Source organism: Gastrolobium bilobum, unplaced genomic scaffold, assembly GCF_033153095.1.
Source record: "Gastrolobium bilobum isolate Gb01-03AN ecotype WA unplaced genomic scaffold, APGP_CSIRO_Gbil_v1 utg5059, whole genome shotgun sequence".
In the NCBI taxonomy this organism is placed as follows: Eukaryota; Viridiplantae; Streptophyta; class Magnoliopsida; order Fabales; family Fabaceae; genus Gastrolobium; species Gastrolobium bilobum.
In genome coordinates, this window is record NW_026896615.1 from 18,927 (window position 1) to 37,603 (window position 18,677).

At 35.2% G+C, this 18,677-nt stretch overlaps 2 protein-coding genes, 1 non-coding gene and 1 pseudogene across 6 annotated transcripts; 1 reads left to right on the forward strand and 3 right to left on the reverse strand.

Moving 5' to 3' along the window:
• Positions 1-2,184: 2,184 nt before the first annotated feature.
• LOC133300990 (small nucleolar RNA R71) lies at positions 2,185-2,290 on the forward strand. The gene has a single exon (XR_009750122.1). It is a non-coding gene; the product is annotated as a small nucleolar RNA R71 (small nucleolar RNA).
• Positions 2,291-4,787: 2,497 nt separating this feature from the next.
• LOC133300982 (plasma membrane-associated cation-binding protein 1) lies at positions 4,788-6,313 on the reverse strand. The gene is made up of 4 exons (XM_061500573.1): positions 6,056-6,313; positions 5,857-5,946; positions 5,637-5,721; positions 4,788-5,460 (listed from the first exon to the last, which is right to left on the reverse strand). Exons 1-4 carry the CDS (start codon positions 6,167-6,169, stop codon positions 5,069-5,071), a joined length of 681 nt encoding a protein of 226 aa, XP_061356557.1. The 5' UTR covers positions 6,170-6,313; the 3' UTR covers positions 4,788-5,068.
• Positions 6,314-7,661: 1,348 nt separating this feature from the next.
• On the reverse strand, positions 7,662-12,989 carry LOC133300986 (DNA replication licensing factor MCM6). Of its 4 annotated transcripts, none has more exons than XM_061500580.1 (18): positions 12,913-12,989; positions 12,678-12,827; positions 12,466-12,591; positions 12,113-12,275; positions 11,759-11,952; positions 11,453-11,648; positions 11,285-11,359; positions 10,615-10,844; positions 10,415-10,529; positions 9,654-9,728; positions 9,437-9,577; positions 9,143-9,346; positions 8,884-9,045; positions 8,742-8,797; positions 8,522-8,643; positions 8,287-8,412; positions 7,917-8,047; positions 7,662-7,832 (listed from the first exon to the last, which is right to left on the reverse strand). In XM_061500580.1, the coding sequence occupies exons 1-18, from the start codon at positions 12,987-12,989 to the stop codon at positions 7,689-7,691; spliced, it is 2,487 nt and encodes an 828-aa protein (XP_061356564.1). In that variant the 3' UTR covers positions 7,662-7,688. The 4 variants fall into 4 exon arrangements, with proteins under 4 accessions (XP_061356564.1, XP_061356563.1, XP_061356562.1 ...); XM_061500579.1 differs by having other exon boundaries at positions 8,287-8,400; positions 8,498-8,643; XM_061500578.1 differs by having other exon boundaries at positions 8,287-8,403; positions 8,498-8,643.
• A 4,343-nt stretch (positions 12,990-17,332) lies between these two features.
• On the reverse strand, positions 17,333-18,632 carry LOC133300975 (probable purine permease 4; annotated as a pseudogene).
• Between the last annotated feature and the right edge of the window lie 45 nt (positions 18,633-18,677).

The following is an 18,677-nucleotide window of genomic DNA, read 5'->3' on the forward strand; positions in this document are numbered from 1 at the left end:
TCTCATTCTTTATTACTGTAACTCCACCTTTCTTTGGCAATGTTTGAACCAGACTTACCCATGCAGTATCTGAGATTGGGTAAATCATGCCTGCATCTAGAAGCTTCACTACTTCTTTCCGAACCATTTCTTTCATAGTGGGGTTGAGTCGTCTCTGAGGTTGCCTCACAGGTTTGATGTTGTCTTCCATAAGGATTTTGTGAGTACAAAAGGAAGGATTAATTCTCTTTAAATCAGAGATGGACTACCCTATGGCTGTTTTGTGATCATTGAGTACTTTCATCAACTTTGTTTCTTCAGAATTAGATAGCTCTTTGTTGATGATTACTGGATAAGTTTATGCATCTCCTAAGAAGACATATTTAAGAGTAGAAGGGAGTTCCTTAACTCTATCTTTGGTGCTTGAACAATGATGTCTGACTCCTTTTTCTTTAACTCTTCCAATGGAAATTCAGAATTTTCTTTTGGAGAGTTTTCATCAAAGAATTTCATCTCTTGATCCAGGGTCTGATCATCAGATTTCTTCTCGAGAAACAGCTCCTCCAAAATATCCACCCGGAAGCAGTCATTATTATCCTTAGCATGCTTCATAGCATCAAATACATTAATGGTGACCTTTTCGTCATCCATCCTCAGTTCTAATTTTCCTTGCTCTACATCTATCATTGCTCTGGCTGTGGCGAGGAAGGGTCGACCTAAGAGAAAGGGCATATCTCCTTCTTCCTCCATGTCTAAGACTACGAAGTCTGCAGGGAAGATGAATTTGTCAACTTTGACAAAAACGTCTTCAATTACTCCGTTTGGTCTTCCTAGAGATCTATCAGCAAGTTGTAGAGATACCATAGTGGGCTTCAACTCTGACATTCCAAGAGACTTCATTACTGACAAAGTGACAATGGCATCAAGTTGATGCTTGCTCCAAGATCGCACAATGCCCGGCCAACATTAATGTTGCCTATCGCAATTGGGATATTAAAACTCCCTGGATCTCAAAGTTTTGGCAGAAACTTCTTCTGAATAATAGCATTGCACTCCTCTGTGAGAGCTACTGTCTCACATTCCTGCAATTTATGCTTTCTAGACAAGAGATATTTCATAAACTTAGCATAATTCGGCATGTTAGCTAAAGCTTCAGCAAAAGGAATATCAATTTGCAACTTCTTAAACATATCTAAAAATCTAGCATATTGTTGCTTTTATGCTTGTTGCTTTAGCTTCATGGGATATGGTGGTTTCTCAAAACGAGAATAATCCCATTGTTTCTTTGGAGCTTCAAAAGTTTGCTCATTTGCCTTGCCTTTGTCTTTTTGAACTGACTCTTCCTTGCTTGTAGGTGTTTCCACTTCTTTTTCTTGCTCATCTTCTTCATTGAGCTCAGCATTTTTCTGGACTGCTTTTGGCTTTTCTTGAGGTGTAATCACAATTCCGCTCCTTGTGACGATTGACTTGCAATCCGCTCGTGGATTGACTATGGTGTCACTTGGAAACTAGCCTTTAGTCCTTTAAGCTAATTGTCGTGATAATTGACCGATTTGATTTTCCAAGTTTCTAAGAGATGCATCTTGATTTTTATGATGGGATCTCGTTTCATTCATGAAGGTGTCAGTTGTCTTTGTCAACTGCAGTAATGCTCTCTCTAATTCAGATGGTTGAGTTTGTGGAATTGGAGGAGGCTGTAAATATTGATTCGAATTGTAATCGAGGCCTCCTTGATTCTTCCATCTTTGATAAGTGTTTCCCCCAGTTGCAGCATTGTTTTGATTTCTTTGAGGATTTTGCTGAGTCCTCTGATCGTACCAGATCCCATTGACTTGGATCGGATCTGCTCCTATGAGTACGTTGCACTCATTAGTCTCATGTTCTCCTTTACAATATTCACAGGAGATAGACTTTGTCTGATCTGAAGATGCGTGAAGCTTTTCGAACTTTTTATTCAAAATAGCCATCTGTTGTGAGAGAAGCTTCTGCTCAGCTAACATGGCATCATTACCTTCTAATTGGAGAACTCATTTCTTTGGCTGAGCTGCTATACTCTCATTCTCCATCCTTACCATGGACTCGATCAATTCTAGAGTCTGAGTGAGTGTCTTTTGTCTGATAGATCTTCCAGCTGCACCATTGACAACCATCCTTGAAGCTGGTGTCATCCCGTTGAAGAATATTCGAACTTTTTGCCCTGGCTGCAACTCGTACTGAGGACACTTTCTCAGAAGCTCCTTGAATTGTTTCCAGGCTGCACATAAAGTTTCTCCATCAGATTAAATGAAATTGGTTATTTCATTAACCAGCCGATTGTACTTTGTCATCGGGAAGAATTGGGCTAAGAATTTTGCAGCTAGATCTTCCCAAGTGCTTATGCTATTTGCTGGTTGTCGTTCCAACCATCTAAGTGCTTCATCCGTTACAGCAAACGGGAACAATCGTAGTCGCAACGCATCATCTGATACTCCGTTTTTCTTGACCGCATCACAAATCATAAGGAATCTGTCAAGAAATTCATGAGGATCTTCTATGTCCTCTCCCGCGAATTCAGATTGCTCAATCAATATGACCAACGCCGACTTAATCTCAAAATTATTAGCCGCGATTGTTGGTCTCGTGAGACTCGAATTCGGCCTTGTAAAACTAAGAGTGAGGATTGACTCCATCAACTCCTTTTCATGACGTGGCTAATTATTTTTAGCCATCTCGAGTTCTGCTCTGGGTTGTGAACTCGAAGATTCTACTTGTTTTCTTTGTTTAGTGAGTTTTCTGTTCTTTTTCGCGATTTTCTCTATTTCAGGATCAAATTGTAGAGATTCAAGATCTACTCTACCGCACATAAACAAGAGAAATAAAATAAAATAAAAAATAAATTCCAATCTCAAAGATCGAAAGTTATGAATAATATTGGCGTGATTAATCCCCGGTAACGGCGCCAAAAACTTGTTGCGATTACGGCAAGTATACCGATCGTTTCAAGTAATAAAGTAGTGAAATAAAAATATCGTTCCACGAGGATTAATGCGTCAAATACTATTATAACTAGTCCCTTTAATTTGGAAAACTCGAATTGGTTTGGAAAATAGAATAATTTTTGAATTTAAAATAAAACTAAAATTAATTGCATTAATTAATAAGAATATCATGAACGCAAGAATTAAGAATTTAATTTAGAATATCAAAGACAAAAGCTGCAATTAGGAATTATTTCACCTCAGATCCTCCTAAAGTAGTTTAAATTAATTTCAATAACAATTTACCTCAGATATTTCAGACAACTCATCTTCTAAAAATAGTTGGTTAAATCATAATGTCTTAGTGACTTAAACCCTTTACTCTAATTAGAATTCTAATGTCTTAGTAATCCTTCTTAGAATAAGCATTAAACGCGATGAATTATAAAGTCTACAACTCAAGCAAGTCTAGGTCTAGGTCATACAAGAATTGGTATTTTACCCTTGTCAAGACTAAAACCCTAATATGTCTATTGCAAGCCCTAACCCTCAAATCCCTATAGGAGTGATCAGTTCATACAAGGATATAAAAATTTATGCAAGGTAAAACACAAATACTGAAATAATTTATTAAAGAAACTAAATTAAACCACAAATAGGATTCACATTGGATCGATAATCCTAACTACATAAATAAACTAGCCTAACATGTTCATAAATTCAGAATAAAAAGATGTTGAAAGATAAACAGAGTTCATGATAAAACTTGATTAAAGACGATCAATGGTGAAGCTTTGATCTTCTTCTCCTCCTTTGGAATCCCGCTCCAGAGTTTCTCCTCCGCTTCTGCCTTCTACCTTCGTCTTCGTCTTCGTCTCCGCGTTCGCCTTCTTTCGTCTTCTGAATGTGTCCCTCTGAAGGCTTCGTCGCGTTGTATTTGTAGGCTGAAAACTGGGCTTTTAATTTTGGACCCGCTCGCTGAGGGGCTTGCTGAAGTGAGCTATTTTCCTTTACTCGCTCACTTGCTCGCTGTGGGGAGCAGTGGAGCGAGCTGCTCGCCATTTTGCTCGCTGTGGGGAGTAGTGGAGCAAGCTCAATTGCTTTGCTCGCTTACTTGCTCGCTGTGGGGAGCAATGGAGCGAGCTCTTCGCCATTTTGCTCGCTGTGGGGAGCAGTGGAGCGAGCTCAATTGCTTTCCTCGCTTACTTGCTCGCTGAAGAGAGTATTAAGGTGAGCTTGACCGATTATTTTATTTTTTTTATTTTTGATTTATCTTCGGCCGATTCTCCTTATCAAGTTAGTAGTAGTTTGTTCTTCTAGTATAAAACAACCTGAAACAATGAGAAAAGATTAGAATCTTATCTATTTGTTGGCATTTTAATATTCTTTAAGATTATATCAATTAACACCATATATTTAATCATATTAATTATTATTTGAACTATTTTTAACATTAAAAACATAGTGTCTTTGACACTTATCAATCTCAAAAAAGTCTTTTAAAATCCTAATCCAATACACCCCCGTAAGTATCTTCTTTTTCTTTTCTTTTTTTAAGTATTAGACCCTAATTGTGAATCGGAACAATAGTAAAGTTATTTTTTCATGATTGAAAGATCATATGTGTGTTTAATGGGGAATGGATTTTTTCTTTTTTATCAGACTCTAATTATCTCTTTAGATGAGTTGGCTCTTAATATTCTCATAAGTTGAACTTTTTGAACCATAGAATTAATCCCGAGGAATATGGGACATTTGTCTAGTGAATGTAAGTCAATGAATAGTAAAGAGAAGCCCCACACACACAAGCAAATAAAAGGAAAATCCAGCCAAACAGGTCTCCCACATGGAAACTAATCACTTTAATTTAAATGAAACAACAGACATGAAGGATTTGATGAACCAAAAGATCCACCCCAATTTTTTTGTCTGAAAAATGAAAATGAATATTACAAAATGTTTCACAACAAACATTCACATACACATTAATTATCAAATCTCCAACAGCAAACTATGCACCCCACATCAATTACAGAGATACAAAAGAATAAGAGAACATTGGTATATAACAATTTTGATTATATGCAAACTAATGCACATATATTTGCATCTGCTATTGGGGAATGAAATTATCAAGGCTTTGAAGGTTCTGCTTGCTCAACTGCAACTGTTTCAGCATGTTTCTCTTCCTCTTTAGCAGCTGGTTCAAGCTCAGCTGGTTGTTCTTCCACCTTAGCTTCTGCAGGTGCCTCTGATTCAATTTTCTCAGTGGTTTCTACTACTTGTGGTTTTTCCTCATCCTTTTTCTCTTCTTCAACCACTATCTCCCTCTCTTTGACAGTACTTGTTTCATCTTCTTCTTCTGTTTTAGTTGCTGTAGGAGGGGCTTCAACTTTCACTTCCTCTTTCTCTTCTACAACAATTAAAGTTGATAACTTCTCAAAAACAAAGAAAACTGGGCCTGAAACCAAGGCTGGTCCAAACTTAGAAGATGCTTCAGATGCTGCCTTTGATCCTGGGAAATCTGAAATATATTTGTGATTAAGTACAGTACTGGACTATTAAATAAACTCTTATCTTTTATTTTAAATAAATTAAACTCTTAAAATATAGAGATCCAAGTTGCAATTTTCTGGTAAATAGTAAGGCAAGAAATTTCAACCAAGAAAAAATAAAATAAGAAGACAACAAATAATTTACCAATTTTAACGAGCTCCTCTAAGAACTTGTGAACTGCTGTGGAGTTCTTCTTTAGCCCTGCTTCATTAGGTTCTTTAACCAAACCCTGTAAAGGTGATGAAATTTTTTAACAAGGGCTTTCAATCAATATTGATGGTTTTTTTTTTTTTTTTTTTTTTTTTCTATTCTGATATATGTACGTAGAGGGGTGTGTGTGTGTGTCTATATATATATTTCTTACCTTGACTTCAGTTGATGAAGCCTCATATATTTCAAGTACTTTTGTTTGAAGTTCAGTCTTCTTTTCTTCAAACGCTTTGTTGTATTCCTCCTAAACCAAACACCAAATCATAGTTTCATTTTCAAGATATATAAAGAAGTTTTAAGCAAAAAAAGAACATTGAACATGCACATAGGGTTTAAAAGTTGAGAAGACAAACCTTTGACTCATCAAAGGACTTGGAGATCTCAGCAGCAGCAGCAGATTTCTTGGTACTATTCTTCTCAAAAACCTTCTTGATCTTAGGAAGAACCTTAGACTTCCAATACCCCATATCTTGTGTTGTGTTTCCAAATCTTACTCTGTAATCTATCTCTCAAGTCTATCGTGGTCCTTAAACTATAACTTATGAAACTATCAAAGTCGAACTCAATGCAACTGTTCCAGCCACTTGTCTCTTCAAAATAAGTGCCACACACATATAAATATGTAGTTTTTATTACTCTGAAGGCACCACTCCAGCACACACCACCCTTACATACTTCCAAGTTCCAACCTAATTACGTGCATGACCGCTTGACCATTCATGCCAGCCAACCTGATGCTTACTCAAATGACTTCATAGCCCTCTCCTGTCGGCCCCATGCAACTATTATGATACATTAACGTCAAAGATGATGCAAGGACAAAACTGAAAATGCATCAAGTATTTTAATAGAGTTTGGTCTAACTGATATGATTAATATGCTTCAAAGACAAGGTGTTGCTTGTAATTAAGTGTGGAACCATAGGGATATAAAAGGAAACAAATCTTTTGTGGGGGAAATGACAGTTGGCAATCTACTCATTCCTTAGGTGGCAAATATTCATATGGGTCCCTTCCATTTTGTATTTATGTTATCTGTCATTTTACTTTATTAATTTTAATACCTCTGATGTTGATCTGTAAATCATAATTTGGCTTTTTATCATTTTTGTGTGTTGTTCAGGACAAAAATGCGTTTGTGTTTGCTTTGGCTACTCAAATGTAACTTGGCACATGGCTTCGCTGGTACTGCAATCTCGCCCTCAATGACTTCAGTTCTATTCAAACCCTTGTCCGTTTAGAATATAGAAATGAAGGTTGCTTGTAAATCAAGGATTGGTATATATCAAAGAAAATACTACTCTTATTTTACATGAAGTAATTATCTCATGTTATCTCACTTCAAAAATTACACCCGTTTTTTTTCTTTTCTTTTTTATCCTTTAATGGTAAGTCTCACATAACTTCTCTTTATAACATAGGAGAACTACTCTCATGTAAAATTTAAGTAACATAATATAGTTTGGTTTATTAGCAAGACTAGCTATCAAGTACATGATGCTAAAGCTTCGCAGTTTTTCTTATGGTGTGAAAAGAGAAATTTTGGCCTTGATTAATTTCCATATAGATTTAATCTGTTAAAAAGTTGAAATGGCTAATCCGTTCATTTATAAAATATTCAGAACTAAAAATAAATAGAATACAAACATAGATCATAAAACTAATCTAATATAATAAGAACATCGGTCAAACTTTGACAGTTGATATATAAGTCTCTCTTCAGTAGTAAACAGATGATGGTAAGGACCACTAAAACAATGGATGAAATATCACACGGCTGTTGGTTCACCCTTCTTTGGCGATAAATTCCATATACAAATGCATTCATTATACAGGAGCAACGTCAGATCTTCAGCATTACTAATCTAGTCATCAGATAAGGAAACAGCTTGCAGCTCAAGACAAGACTAAGTGAACCATCAATCAGGTCACTGCAATATTGTGAATGAGAAATGAAGTGATTTCAATTTCTTTGATCATTTGGCAGTCAATCAATGATATAATTAGGAGCCACGGCTAAAATTCGGTCATTTCTAGATATCGATGTTGATTGCTCTGCACCAGCAGCTTCTGCTGCTGCTTGCCTACCATCATCTACAACTATCAAATGGCCCTCTCTTCGAATTAAACTCTACAGTACAAGGGTTTGATATAGTTAACATGCCTGCCAATAATATATACTAAAGTCTTGGAAGTACGTAAAACAAATTTATACCTCTATTATAGCTTTGATTTTGGAAATTTCTGCTGAAACCTCCTCCATGGAACTGTAATTGCCTTTATCATTTTGTTGGTCTACGTACCATGCAATCAAATCCCGTTGCCTCATCCCAGCCAAACCAGTTCCTGCAATTAATAAGCCCACAGAAAATTCAATTTTCAATATAATAGATCACATTGGACACTTCACAGTATCCCTAGCGAAAAATTAGTTTAAGTAAATAAATCTTGATGTGCCCCAGACAAAGAATCAAGTTACAAGTTACAGGTGTCAGGTCCATTAAAACAAAGCCTAATTAATTGAATGCTTCATAACGTTCTTAGTGTTCAGATATTAAAAAACCGTAAAGGTTTTCAGTGACCACCTTTTTGCATAACAGTCTCTTCGTGCTGTCTAAGATACATGATAAGGGCCCTGGTAACTTTCTGAAAATATTCATCACTTATAACAAGTTTCTTGGCTTGGGGGTTTGATCCATCTACTGGATTTTCTGCAAGATAATTAAACCAAATCATAATTAAGCTTCTTTGTCAAGATAGATGATTTCAAGGTAAAATGGGTTAACGATGCCTCACCATTAGTTCTAGCAGCTTGCTGACCTGTAGAGTTTCCCACTTGACCGTCAGCATCTCTATTATTATCATTTACATCACCACTACCTGCCCCGTCATCGCGGGTTTCATCTTGAAACTCAGACAGATCAATCTCGCTGGACTCCACACTGTAGGAAAAAGTAAAATGCGGAATTATTGCCAAAACATAGCTCCCAAACTAAAAATTGAAAGAAAAAAGAGAGTAAGCAAGAGATATTTGTCCTACCTTATTATGGATGTTTTCAGCAGTCTTACTGCTAGACGAACATGACGAGGTTGCACCTGTTAGAAATCTTCTTTAGACCACGGAAGGAAAATACGTAATAAATGCATAGCATACGGATAAGCCTCTGAAAACATAAAAGCACCTGATTTTCCAAATGACTCCGTGCAATGGCCTCCGAAAGCCTGATTAATGCCTCCAACTGCCTAACTGTCATACGATATGCAACCCTACTCCCAGGATTTGTATCACCTCTACGGAGAGCAACATAAGATTCCACCAATAGTTTTCTGGCATCTGACGTGAGCTGCATTAATCAGGTTAAATAAGGAAGAAGTCCAAAGGTAAATTTGTCCCCATTCAGGAAAGCACTTGATCCCAAAGACATAAACTAGTCATCAAACCTTTGGTTTAAGAGTTTTTGCGTAAGCTATATAACGCTTCAGTTCTGCTGTAGTGAATGCCGGAGCAAGAGCACCTTCACGCTTTTGATGAACTCTCACGATATGATGAGCTATGTGATAATCTGTCTGCTCATCTGGGTCATCAATCATAACATATACAAGATCAAACCTTGAAAGTATTGCTGGTGGAAGGGCCACATTATACTGGAACAGGAAAAGAGAAAAACTAAAGCAATTAGGCCAAGTTGTACTTAATGGCAAGGCAATCAATACCCGGGTAACAGAACATCTTACCTTAAGAGGTTTAGTCTTATCATAACGTCCCCCAGCAGGGTTGGCAGCCGCAAGAATGGAAGTTCGAGCATTAAGTGTTGCTTGTATTCCTGCTTTTGTGATACTAATTGTCTGCTGTTCCATGGCCTCATGAATTGCAACCTTCAATCCAATGGAATATGAGATACTTGCCAATCCATGACCATGGGATGCAAAGTCAAAAAACATATGCCTTTACCTGATCTCTGATGTCCATCTTGTCAAATTCATCAATGCAGCAAATGCCATTATCCGCAAGCATCAAAGCACCAGCCTGAAAACAAGTTCTCTATAAGAAAACAAGATTGTGGCAAATATTAAGCAATCAATAATGATACAATGCCCAAACAGATCAAAACCCGCTTCCTTTGCAGTTCTTTTATGCCCTTCGCAGCCATGTTTCATAAATAATTTCTACGCAACACTTAATACGGTTTGCTAAATGTAAAATTCTATTTGCAACATCATCTAAACAATTTGGCATGACTAGAATTTACAATCCAAGATGGGGAAACAAACTTAAAATATGCAGCACACATTTGATAAAAAAAGAGGACTCAAACACCTTCTCTAACTTTGTCTCGCAAGCATGTATGTAACATTTTATTATTTCCTGATTCATTTTTTTCCTGGGAGTAATTTCAACCTAAAGCAGATCTCAACTCTTCCAATTCTTAAAATTCTAATGCTGTTAATATGATTTATCAAGTAATAGAGATGAAAAGTTGCACTGGTTTAATCTAACATAAAGTAGGAAGCGTTATACATTGTTTGTAACATTTTTTTTTTTTTTTTTGATATCATAATTTGTTTGTAACATTTTAAATTCATTAAAACATGGAAAGAAGCAAATATATGGCACACTAAGACAAAAATGACAAAAAAAAATGAAAGTTAGCAAATAGTTAACAACTATTTTTTACACTTCCAATAAGTACAAAAGAGCCACAGAACATTGACCTCAATACAAAACTCCCCAGTTTCTTGTTCCTTGGCAACAGTTGCAGTCAAACCAGCAGCAGATGATGATTTACCAGATGTATACACAGATCTTGGAACTATGCCTGCAGTATATCTGAAATGATAGACTAACATACATAAGTCATTCAATTTGGATAAACCAGTATAAAGTAATCATCAAAAAGAAGAAGGGGGAGTACTTGAGAAATTGAGACTTTGCACAGCTGGGATCTCCAACAACACAAACGTTTATGTCTCCTCTGAGGTTGATGCCTTCATGAGTAAATTTGTGGACACCACCCATTAGCATAAGAAGTATTGCTCGCTTTATATCCGGATGACCAAAAACAGCTGGAGCAATGCTCTCAACTAGTTTGTTGAAGAAATCTGGAGTGTTCCTCATTCGTTGAATTTCATCCAGTTCCTGTGCCTGTCAAATCAACCAGCTAAACTTAGGGTTAATTATTCTTTCTCAGACACATAACAGAAATTGAACAAACATTATGTGTGTGCAGTGTATGTAGTGGATAAAAATGATCAGGTTAAGAAGAACCACAATAGACGATAAAAAGGAAAAGAAAATGAACAGAAAAATCCAACCAGTATTACATAAGAAATATAGATTGATAATATTGAGGATAGATAGGGGGAATAGTGATCAACCGAAAATATGTAACTTGATTATAGCAAATGGAAATAGCAAATGATGTATAGTTATTAATTAAGGCTAAACTAGGGCTCTTTACATCAACATAAACATTCAACAAGATTCATAATGGAGGCAACACAGATCACAATAGCTGACAATATCAAATCTAAATCAGATTGTAATATAGTAGTGCATATAGATGGTGTGCATCATGAACTAACGGTAAATTGCTGATCATCTTCATCTGCATCCTTCTTTCTATTCCTTATGTCTGCATCTCTTCTGCCGTCACAAATCTGAAACAAACCATTTAAAAACAACCGTCACAAAATCAAATATCACATCATATGAACATACCATTAAATATTAACAAGCCACAAATAACCAACCTGAACAGAGTTGGCAATAAAAGCTAGACGGTAGGAGAGGTCTCGAACTCCCAAAGCCCTGAGGCCGCTCACACCCTCATTTCCAGCTGTAGAACCCTTGCGTTGAGAAGCCTCCCGACGGCATTCTGATCTCTCTCCAGGGGATGCCAATGCAAATATGTCAGGTATAACAACTACAGTACCAGTAAAAATCACCCTGCAGTGAGACAGAATGTAATTGCTGATTGAGACTACCACATTCTGACAAGTGAAAATTTCACTGTAATTTGACTAGCTCAAGCAAATTTAGGGCAAGAGAAGTCTCACGTGTCACCAGCCCTGGCCTGTTCCACAATCTCATGACGAAGAATAACATCCAATGACCTGGGCAAAGAGCCTGCAGGTATCTCTTTGGATGTCTCCTGCATTCTGACCCTTTGCCAATCAGCAAATTTGCTCTCTTGGCGCAGAAGAGCCCACCTATTTCGATTGTTACAGGTTGCATTTACACAGATTGTTGGCTGCAGTGGCATGACAGAACATCGGGAATAGTCAAATAGGAATCAGGATATGAAGCGAATGACAGATAACAATGAATCATAATTTAAGCCCAAACATGCAGACCACATGATATTCATATATATGACAAGAATAAAAAAATAATAATTATCTGTGAACCACCTCGGTATACTTGAATTGTTGTTCAACATTCTTTATAACCCCACCACAATCTAGGCATTTGAAAGTCCCCTGGAGAAGCTCAGGCCGAACTTCGCTTGTCCTTGTTACCACTCCTGTCACGGATACAAGCCTACCAATTTCTGATGTGGCCAATTCCCTTAACCTGAAGGTGGGTAAGTATGGTGGTGAACAACACACACAATTGATGTAATTCATTTAAAAACTCATTCACTGAGGCATACCCAGTAAAATTAATATCAAACAGAAACTCCAAAGCCTCCATTTTCAATTAAAATAACAAAAAATCAAAATTCACTAATTGAGAATCAAATTGGAATGTGAAATGCAGAGACCTCTTAACAATTGGAATGTTGTAGAAGGCAACGTTGATGTCCCTGTTAGGGTTATCGTCAGATATGAAGGTTGGCTTGAGCTCCGTAACGAACCTCTTGCAGGCGTTCTTCAAATAAGGCTCGAATCTATCATTCAACACAGAAGACAGGTCTCAATGTCTCCAATATCTTAAGAAACGTTAGGGTTTCGAGAAAAACAGATAAATAAAAACCTTAAATATTCATCGGAGATAGCTTTCTGGAGAATATCGTTGAATCTGATGACGTGGTCGAAATCGACAAACATAGTGTTGGATTCGTAGTCTCTCATCACTTCTATCTCCGCTTCGTAATGGAGCTCGTTCCGATTTCCAGATCTGAAGCTGATTTCACTCAAACAAAATACAGTTAATTATTTTTTATCATGAAAACGAAGAAGAAGAAGAAGAAGAAGAAGAAGAAGAGAACCTTTTGAGAAATTCCAAGAAAGCGTTCTCAACAGTAACGGATTTCTCATCCACCAAGTACCCGCCATATGCTTCCATTTTTGCTGCTTCTGCTTTCTTCTCACTCCAAAACCCTAACCTCTTAGTTTGGAATTCAATTTCTCTGTTCTCGCTTCACCAAATGGGCGCGCACTATGTCGCGGGAAAACCAGAAAGGGTTAAGGAAACCAACGTCTTCCCGCCAAAACTTCACCTTTGTGGGCCTTATGACGGGCCTCTTTTGGGCTCATCCATCACGGCCCCTTCATGAATCATCATTTCTCATGAGGTTCGGGACTATATATCATTTATATATTTTTCATTATTTTAAAGGTTTAATTTTGATATATTGTGGTGCATAATATTTTTCACTTTAGATATTTTATTTTGAGTTTGATTTTATTAATAATTATCTTAAATATTAAATTTATCAAATGATGCAACAATATATATATTATAAAAATATAATTAAATATAATGAGTCCAACAATTCTAGAACCGAATCAACTGGATATTTGATGAATTAATAGATATATCCAAAAATAATTAAGTTACAATCATCAATGAACGTAAACAAAGAATTGTGTTAGAAATATCATATCATGGAATCAAATGATCGTAGTTTAGTTGGCGAATAGGAGTTAAGTAGGTGGGGATGAGAACATTTATTCTATCCTCTCCGATAACATCTTTGGAAGGGGTTTAAAGTCTTAATTATGCATTTGATCTGAACAGAAATTGTTTCGTAGAAGATATATGTGATTTATCCACACAAAAAAAGAAAAAGAAATATCATATGGAATAACACCTTTTAAAATTTGAAATGGGGCTTATAGGGTGATTGGAGGCAAGAATAACAAAAATTGATCCTCTAGTTAAATAAAACATGATATGGTTACGTGGAAAAATCACAACAGTACAAAGTTAAATCCAATGTTATTAAAACCGGATCGGTCATTGACCCGGTCGAGGTACCGGGTCACTGGGTCACTGGTTCAACCGCATGACCCGGTAATTATATGCAATTTTATAATCTATATTAAAAAATTATAAACATACTCAAATATCTAAAAAAAATGATAAATATTTCAAATATTTTAATACAAAAAATAATAAATCACATATTATTATCAAATAAAAAATCAAACAAAAATATAACGATCGTGATACGGGGCTTTAGGTTCATAAAACGACATCTCTAACTATAAATTAATTCAAAATTTTATGCATAGTACATAATTGAGATAATATTAGTGTTGTAGGTACATAACTTATGTAAGTCAATAACCAAAAAAATATTCAAATATGGCTATTATGATTTTTTTATAAAAAACAAAAAATTGGATTTTTTTTTTGGGACCGGGCCGGGTCACCGGTTAACCGACCGGGTCACCGGTTTTTATGAAAATCGGCCGGGTCGCACCGGTTCTGATGCATGGCCGGTCCGTTGCTTCAACCGGACCGGTTATATGACCAGTTTACCGGTTCCCGGGTCGACCCTGCCGGGTCGGTCCGGTTTTAATAACTATGGTTAAATCAACGACGATGATGTTGTAACTATCTATTGAATTTTCTCTCTCTTCTTTTATTACCATGGATTCAGTTTTGTATGATTATAATTCTCTCATATAACCATGTCATTTTTTTTTTGAGTTAACTCAATCCTAATTACCTCTTTGAGGTGAGTTGCCTTACCCTGGTATCCTTATAAGCTTCGACTCTTTGAACTGGCTATAAGACTAATCCGGAGTGTTAGGGATGAAAATATTTAAACTTCTCTCAAATGGGACATATAGGAATCAAACAAAGGTCATTTTTTTTCCTACTTGTTCAGCTCCTTTAACTATCAACTGAACTATCACAATTTGATTAATTATATGATCTTTTATTTAAGATGACACTCCCAAGAATAACTAAACCTCAATAATGCTTTCATTTAACTATCTATTTTCATTCGGGATGAGGCTCAGTCTATGATGCACGGACACTGACACGGGACACGACATGCCGACACGTTAATTTTAAAAAATGGCATATTTCAACACGTTGGGACACGTTTTGATATTAAATAATATTTTTAATATATAATATAATTTATATTTAATAGATATAACAGTCCATAATAAGTCATATAACCAATCAAATATTCAAATTTCATAACATAAATATAAACAAAAATAATTTTTCGTACCTTGTTAATTTTTCATTTCAAATTTTATAACAGAAAAAAATTGATTTATAAATGATTTTTTTTATTTTTAGTTAATAAAATAAAATTAAGATTAAAAAAAATGTGTCCGAGCATTGACTACGTGTCAAAAAAATTGACTGCGTGTTAAAAAACGTGTCAAAGAGTTAACCACGTGTCCCAAAATATTGACCGCGTGTCAAACACGTGTTCAACACGCACAATTAAAAAAAAAACACGAGTCCCTATTTCAGAGGGCCCTATCATGAAATATGCACACATCATATATTATCGCTCCTCTTTATAGGATACTAATGAGAGAATAATTGAATGAATACCTAACTTGTCTGTATCATTCCCGAACTGTAGATTTTGGGACAATTGGAAAATTCAAGTCAAGATTGTCTCACACCATGTATGATATGTTTCAATATGGCTTATCAAATCAATAAAATTCTTTACCAGTTATAATTTATGGAATACAAGTACTTTTATTGGGAAAAAAATTATATTTACAATCTTTTTATTTATAAACTCAACTATATATTTCAAGAATAGACTCAGTTAAAAATGTATTCCCACATTTTTAAAAATATATAATATAATTTATAAATAAAAAATTTATACATATAATGCATCCTTTTTATTGACCTCAATATTATTAACGTGATGCTATCAAAGCTGTAGGTGTCGGAACAAATTTTTGTGGGCATTTTCATCTTTGAACTTTATTATTCTTTAAATCAAACAACTAGCGGAATAAGGGTACATTTGTAAGCTCGAGGCTTACCATACCACCACCTCATTTCTTTAACATTTAATTTCATTCATTTAGGGGATTAGTATTTTTTTAAAGGATATAAAATTATGTTATTTTAATTAAAATTATAATATTGTATAATGAGAGAAACAGTTATATTATAGTGGAGGAGAATAGAAGATTTTTTAATTTAAATATTAAATAAATAATAATAATTTTAACTAAAATAACTGTTTTAAAGGACAAATATTTTTTCATTCTTTTATTTAAGGGTTTAGTGTTTGTCATTTTAAATGATATAAGTTATGTCATTTTAGGAGAGAGATAGATACAGAAAAATGGAAATCATGGAAGAGAGAAAGTGTGTGATTTTTTTTAATTTAAAATTTAAATATTTTTTTTGTCTATGTCTATCTCTCACTTAAAAGGACAAAGTGTTATATCATTTAAAATGACAAACATTTTTCCCTTTATTTAATCAAACCAAATAAAAATAAAATCTCTTTTATTTTCCTTTAGATAATATTATATAAAACGAATGATAATTCCTTTAAAAAAAAATTAAAAAGAAAATCACGATGGAGGATTGTTGAATCGTGGCATCTCCCCCTCCTATCTGTACACTTTTAATTTTAATTTTTTTGGTATTGGCAAACTTTTTGTTATCATGCAAATAATGTTGTGTCTAGGATGTCCTAATAACTTACATTCGTAAGTAGCTTTGCTCATTAATTTTCTTCTCCAATGTAACAATTAATAGACACATCCAAATATGGTATTACACAATTACCTACTGCAATGCAAAAACCATGTCTAGGTATATGTCTGCAGAGAGCTACCTAGACTTCACAAAGGTTGGATGCAGCCTTGATATACTTGCACATATTATATACGTGATTAATTTAAGATCCCAGAAATCTTAAGTAACAGATTTCTTTTGCATTCAATGGATAGTTGTAAATCAACTTAAATGCCCCACATTAATGAAAATGATATCTAATAAACTATCTAGTTCATGGTTTGTGTTGTAGATTTGAAGCTCATTAACTCGAGATAATTTATAGATAAACAACAATTTGCATTTATATTACGGAATAGATATAAGGTTCGCTTTTTATGCAGTTACCGGAGGTAAGTTATCTGTAATAAACCTAATACGACGTCGTTTTAGGGCAAAAATTACTGTGTTTTTGTAATTTTAATCTATTCCAGGTTATTATAGCTTTTATAATTATAATTTTTTAACTTATAAATCCTAAAACGACGTCGTTTTGAAATAAATGTAGATAACTTATTAACTGCAGAAATATTTTTCTGATAGATATAATAAGGAGAATATTGATATTTTAACATGTAATTAACTATTCAAGTAACCTTTGGATCGAGTCTCAGTCAAAGTGGCTAATTAGAGGAAGATGGACATTATAAACTACCTTATCTAAGATATAGTCCAAGTCACATCACGTTATGGATCATTTCTGTGGATGACTCATTGTTGTTCCTCATTTGAGCTTTCAATTCCCCCATTTTAGTATACATGACATAAACATAAGAGCAGAAGCCCCACATGCACAAAACAGTGGACACAGCCTTCACACCACCAAAGACATCTCTGAACATGACAACCCCTCCTAACACATTCATTGACAACAAAGCTGTCATGCAAATTCCCCGTTAGTGAAGATGTGTGCCCATAAAGCAAATTAAAATTGCCAAGTCACTACATTTGCCATAACTGTCACCCAATAAATTTTGAATCCCTTATCAAATATCATTTGGCTTTCTCTTTTTTCTTTTATTTTAGATATTCCAATTAATTCGCCAGCTTCACGGATAGTCTGATTCGGGACGGATCCCGAGATTAAGGTTTTAAACCTTTTCTAAAGATAGTACTGAAAAGAATCAAACACATGCTCTTACCTGCTAGTTTCATGGCGCCAACTATTTGGTCCTTTGGATTTCTCTCTTCATATCAGAAAATCCACAATCCCATATCATTCCAATTGTGGCCATGTTGCTGCAATCTCCATTATAAGTTGCATTTCCATCACTATTTCATAATATTATACTTTCTCATAAATCTTCTCCATCACTGGTAAATACAAGGCAAATAACAAACCTTCAACAATTGTGAAAAAGAATCCAATGAAGTACTCTTTTCTTGTGAGCTTGTTTGGTGTCTCATGACTAGAATCTAAAGCTATAAGGATAGAGCTCAAGGTAAGAAGGATGGCACAATTAAGGTTAGAGAAAGTGATTTTTTGCATCACAATGATGACAGACAGAACAAAAGAGCTGAAGTTGAAACAGGAAGGTGTGAATTTCCCCATGAGAAGATACGATTATTTAATCCCAACATAACACCAATTAAAATGGATAAAATTAACATTTTTTAATTGAAATCAGTGAAGGGCTTCCTTACAGTGAATTTAAGGAAATAAGGAAGACCAATTGGGATCAACAAAAGAGGAAAACCTATAGATTGAACCCAAGTTGAATCCCACCTATTTGAACCTTTGTGGATGATGAAATAGCACTTGGAGAGCAAACTTGAAGAAATTGAGCCCAAAAAGAGACACAGGTAATTAATCACCAAAAGGGGCATGTAGCTCTTGTTAGTGCTAGACTTTTGATCTGCATGCAGCTGCATTGTCTTGTCCATTGCAGAAGAAGGTAGATCTAGATGTGCTAATTCTTCTCCATCTTCTTCACCAATGGATTCAATGTCATTGGTGTAGTTCTTGACGGTGGTCATGCTGAAAGATTGATGATGCAGTGCTGTTGGGACTAGTGATGTAAC

What these genes read in the sequence shown, in the direction of transcription:
- LOC133300986 (XM_061500577.1), bottom strand. Translation starts at nt 12,989, where the DNA reads ATGGAAGCATATGGCGGGTACTTGGTGGATGAGAAATCCGTTACTGTT. An exon ending in AGATGGACATCAGAGATCAG is followed by an intron (nt 9,578 to 9,653) that starts GTAAAGGCATAT and finishes ATTGGATTGAAG; the next exon opens with GTTGCAATTCATGAGGCCAT. An exon ending in GCAAGCTGCTAGAACTAATG is followed by an intron (nt 8,413 to 8,497) that starts GTGAGGCATCGT and finishes ATTATCTTGCAG; the next exon opens with AAAATCCAGTAGATGGATCA.
- LOC133300982 (XM_061500573.1), bottom strand. Translation starts at nt 6,169, where the DNA reads ATGGGGTATTGGAAGTCTAAGGTTCTTCCTAAGATCAAGAAGGTTTTT. An exon ending in AGTCCTTTGATGAGTCAAAG is followed by an intron (nt 5,947 to 6,055) that starts GTTTGTCTTCTC and finishes TGTTTGGTTTAG; the next exon opens with GAGGAATACAACAAAGCGTT. An exon ending in CTTCATCAACTGAAGTCAAG is followed by an intron (nt 5,722 to 5,856) that starts GTAAGAAATATA and finishes TCACCTTTACAG; the next exon opens with GGTTTGGTTAAAGAACCTAA.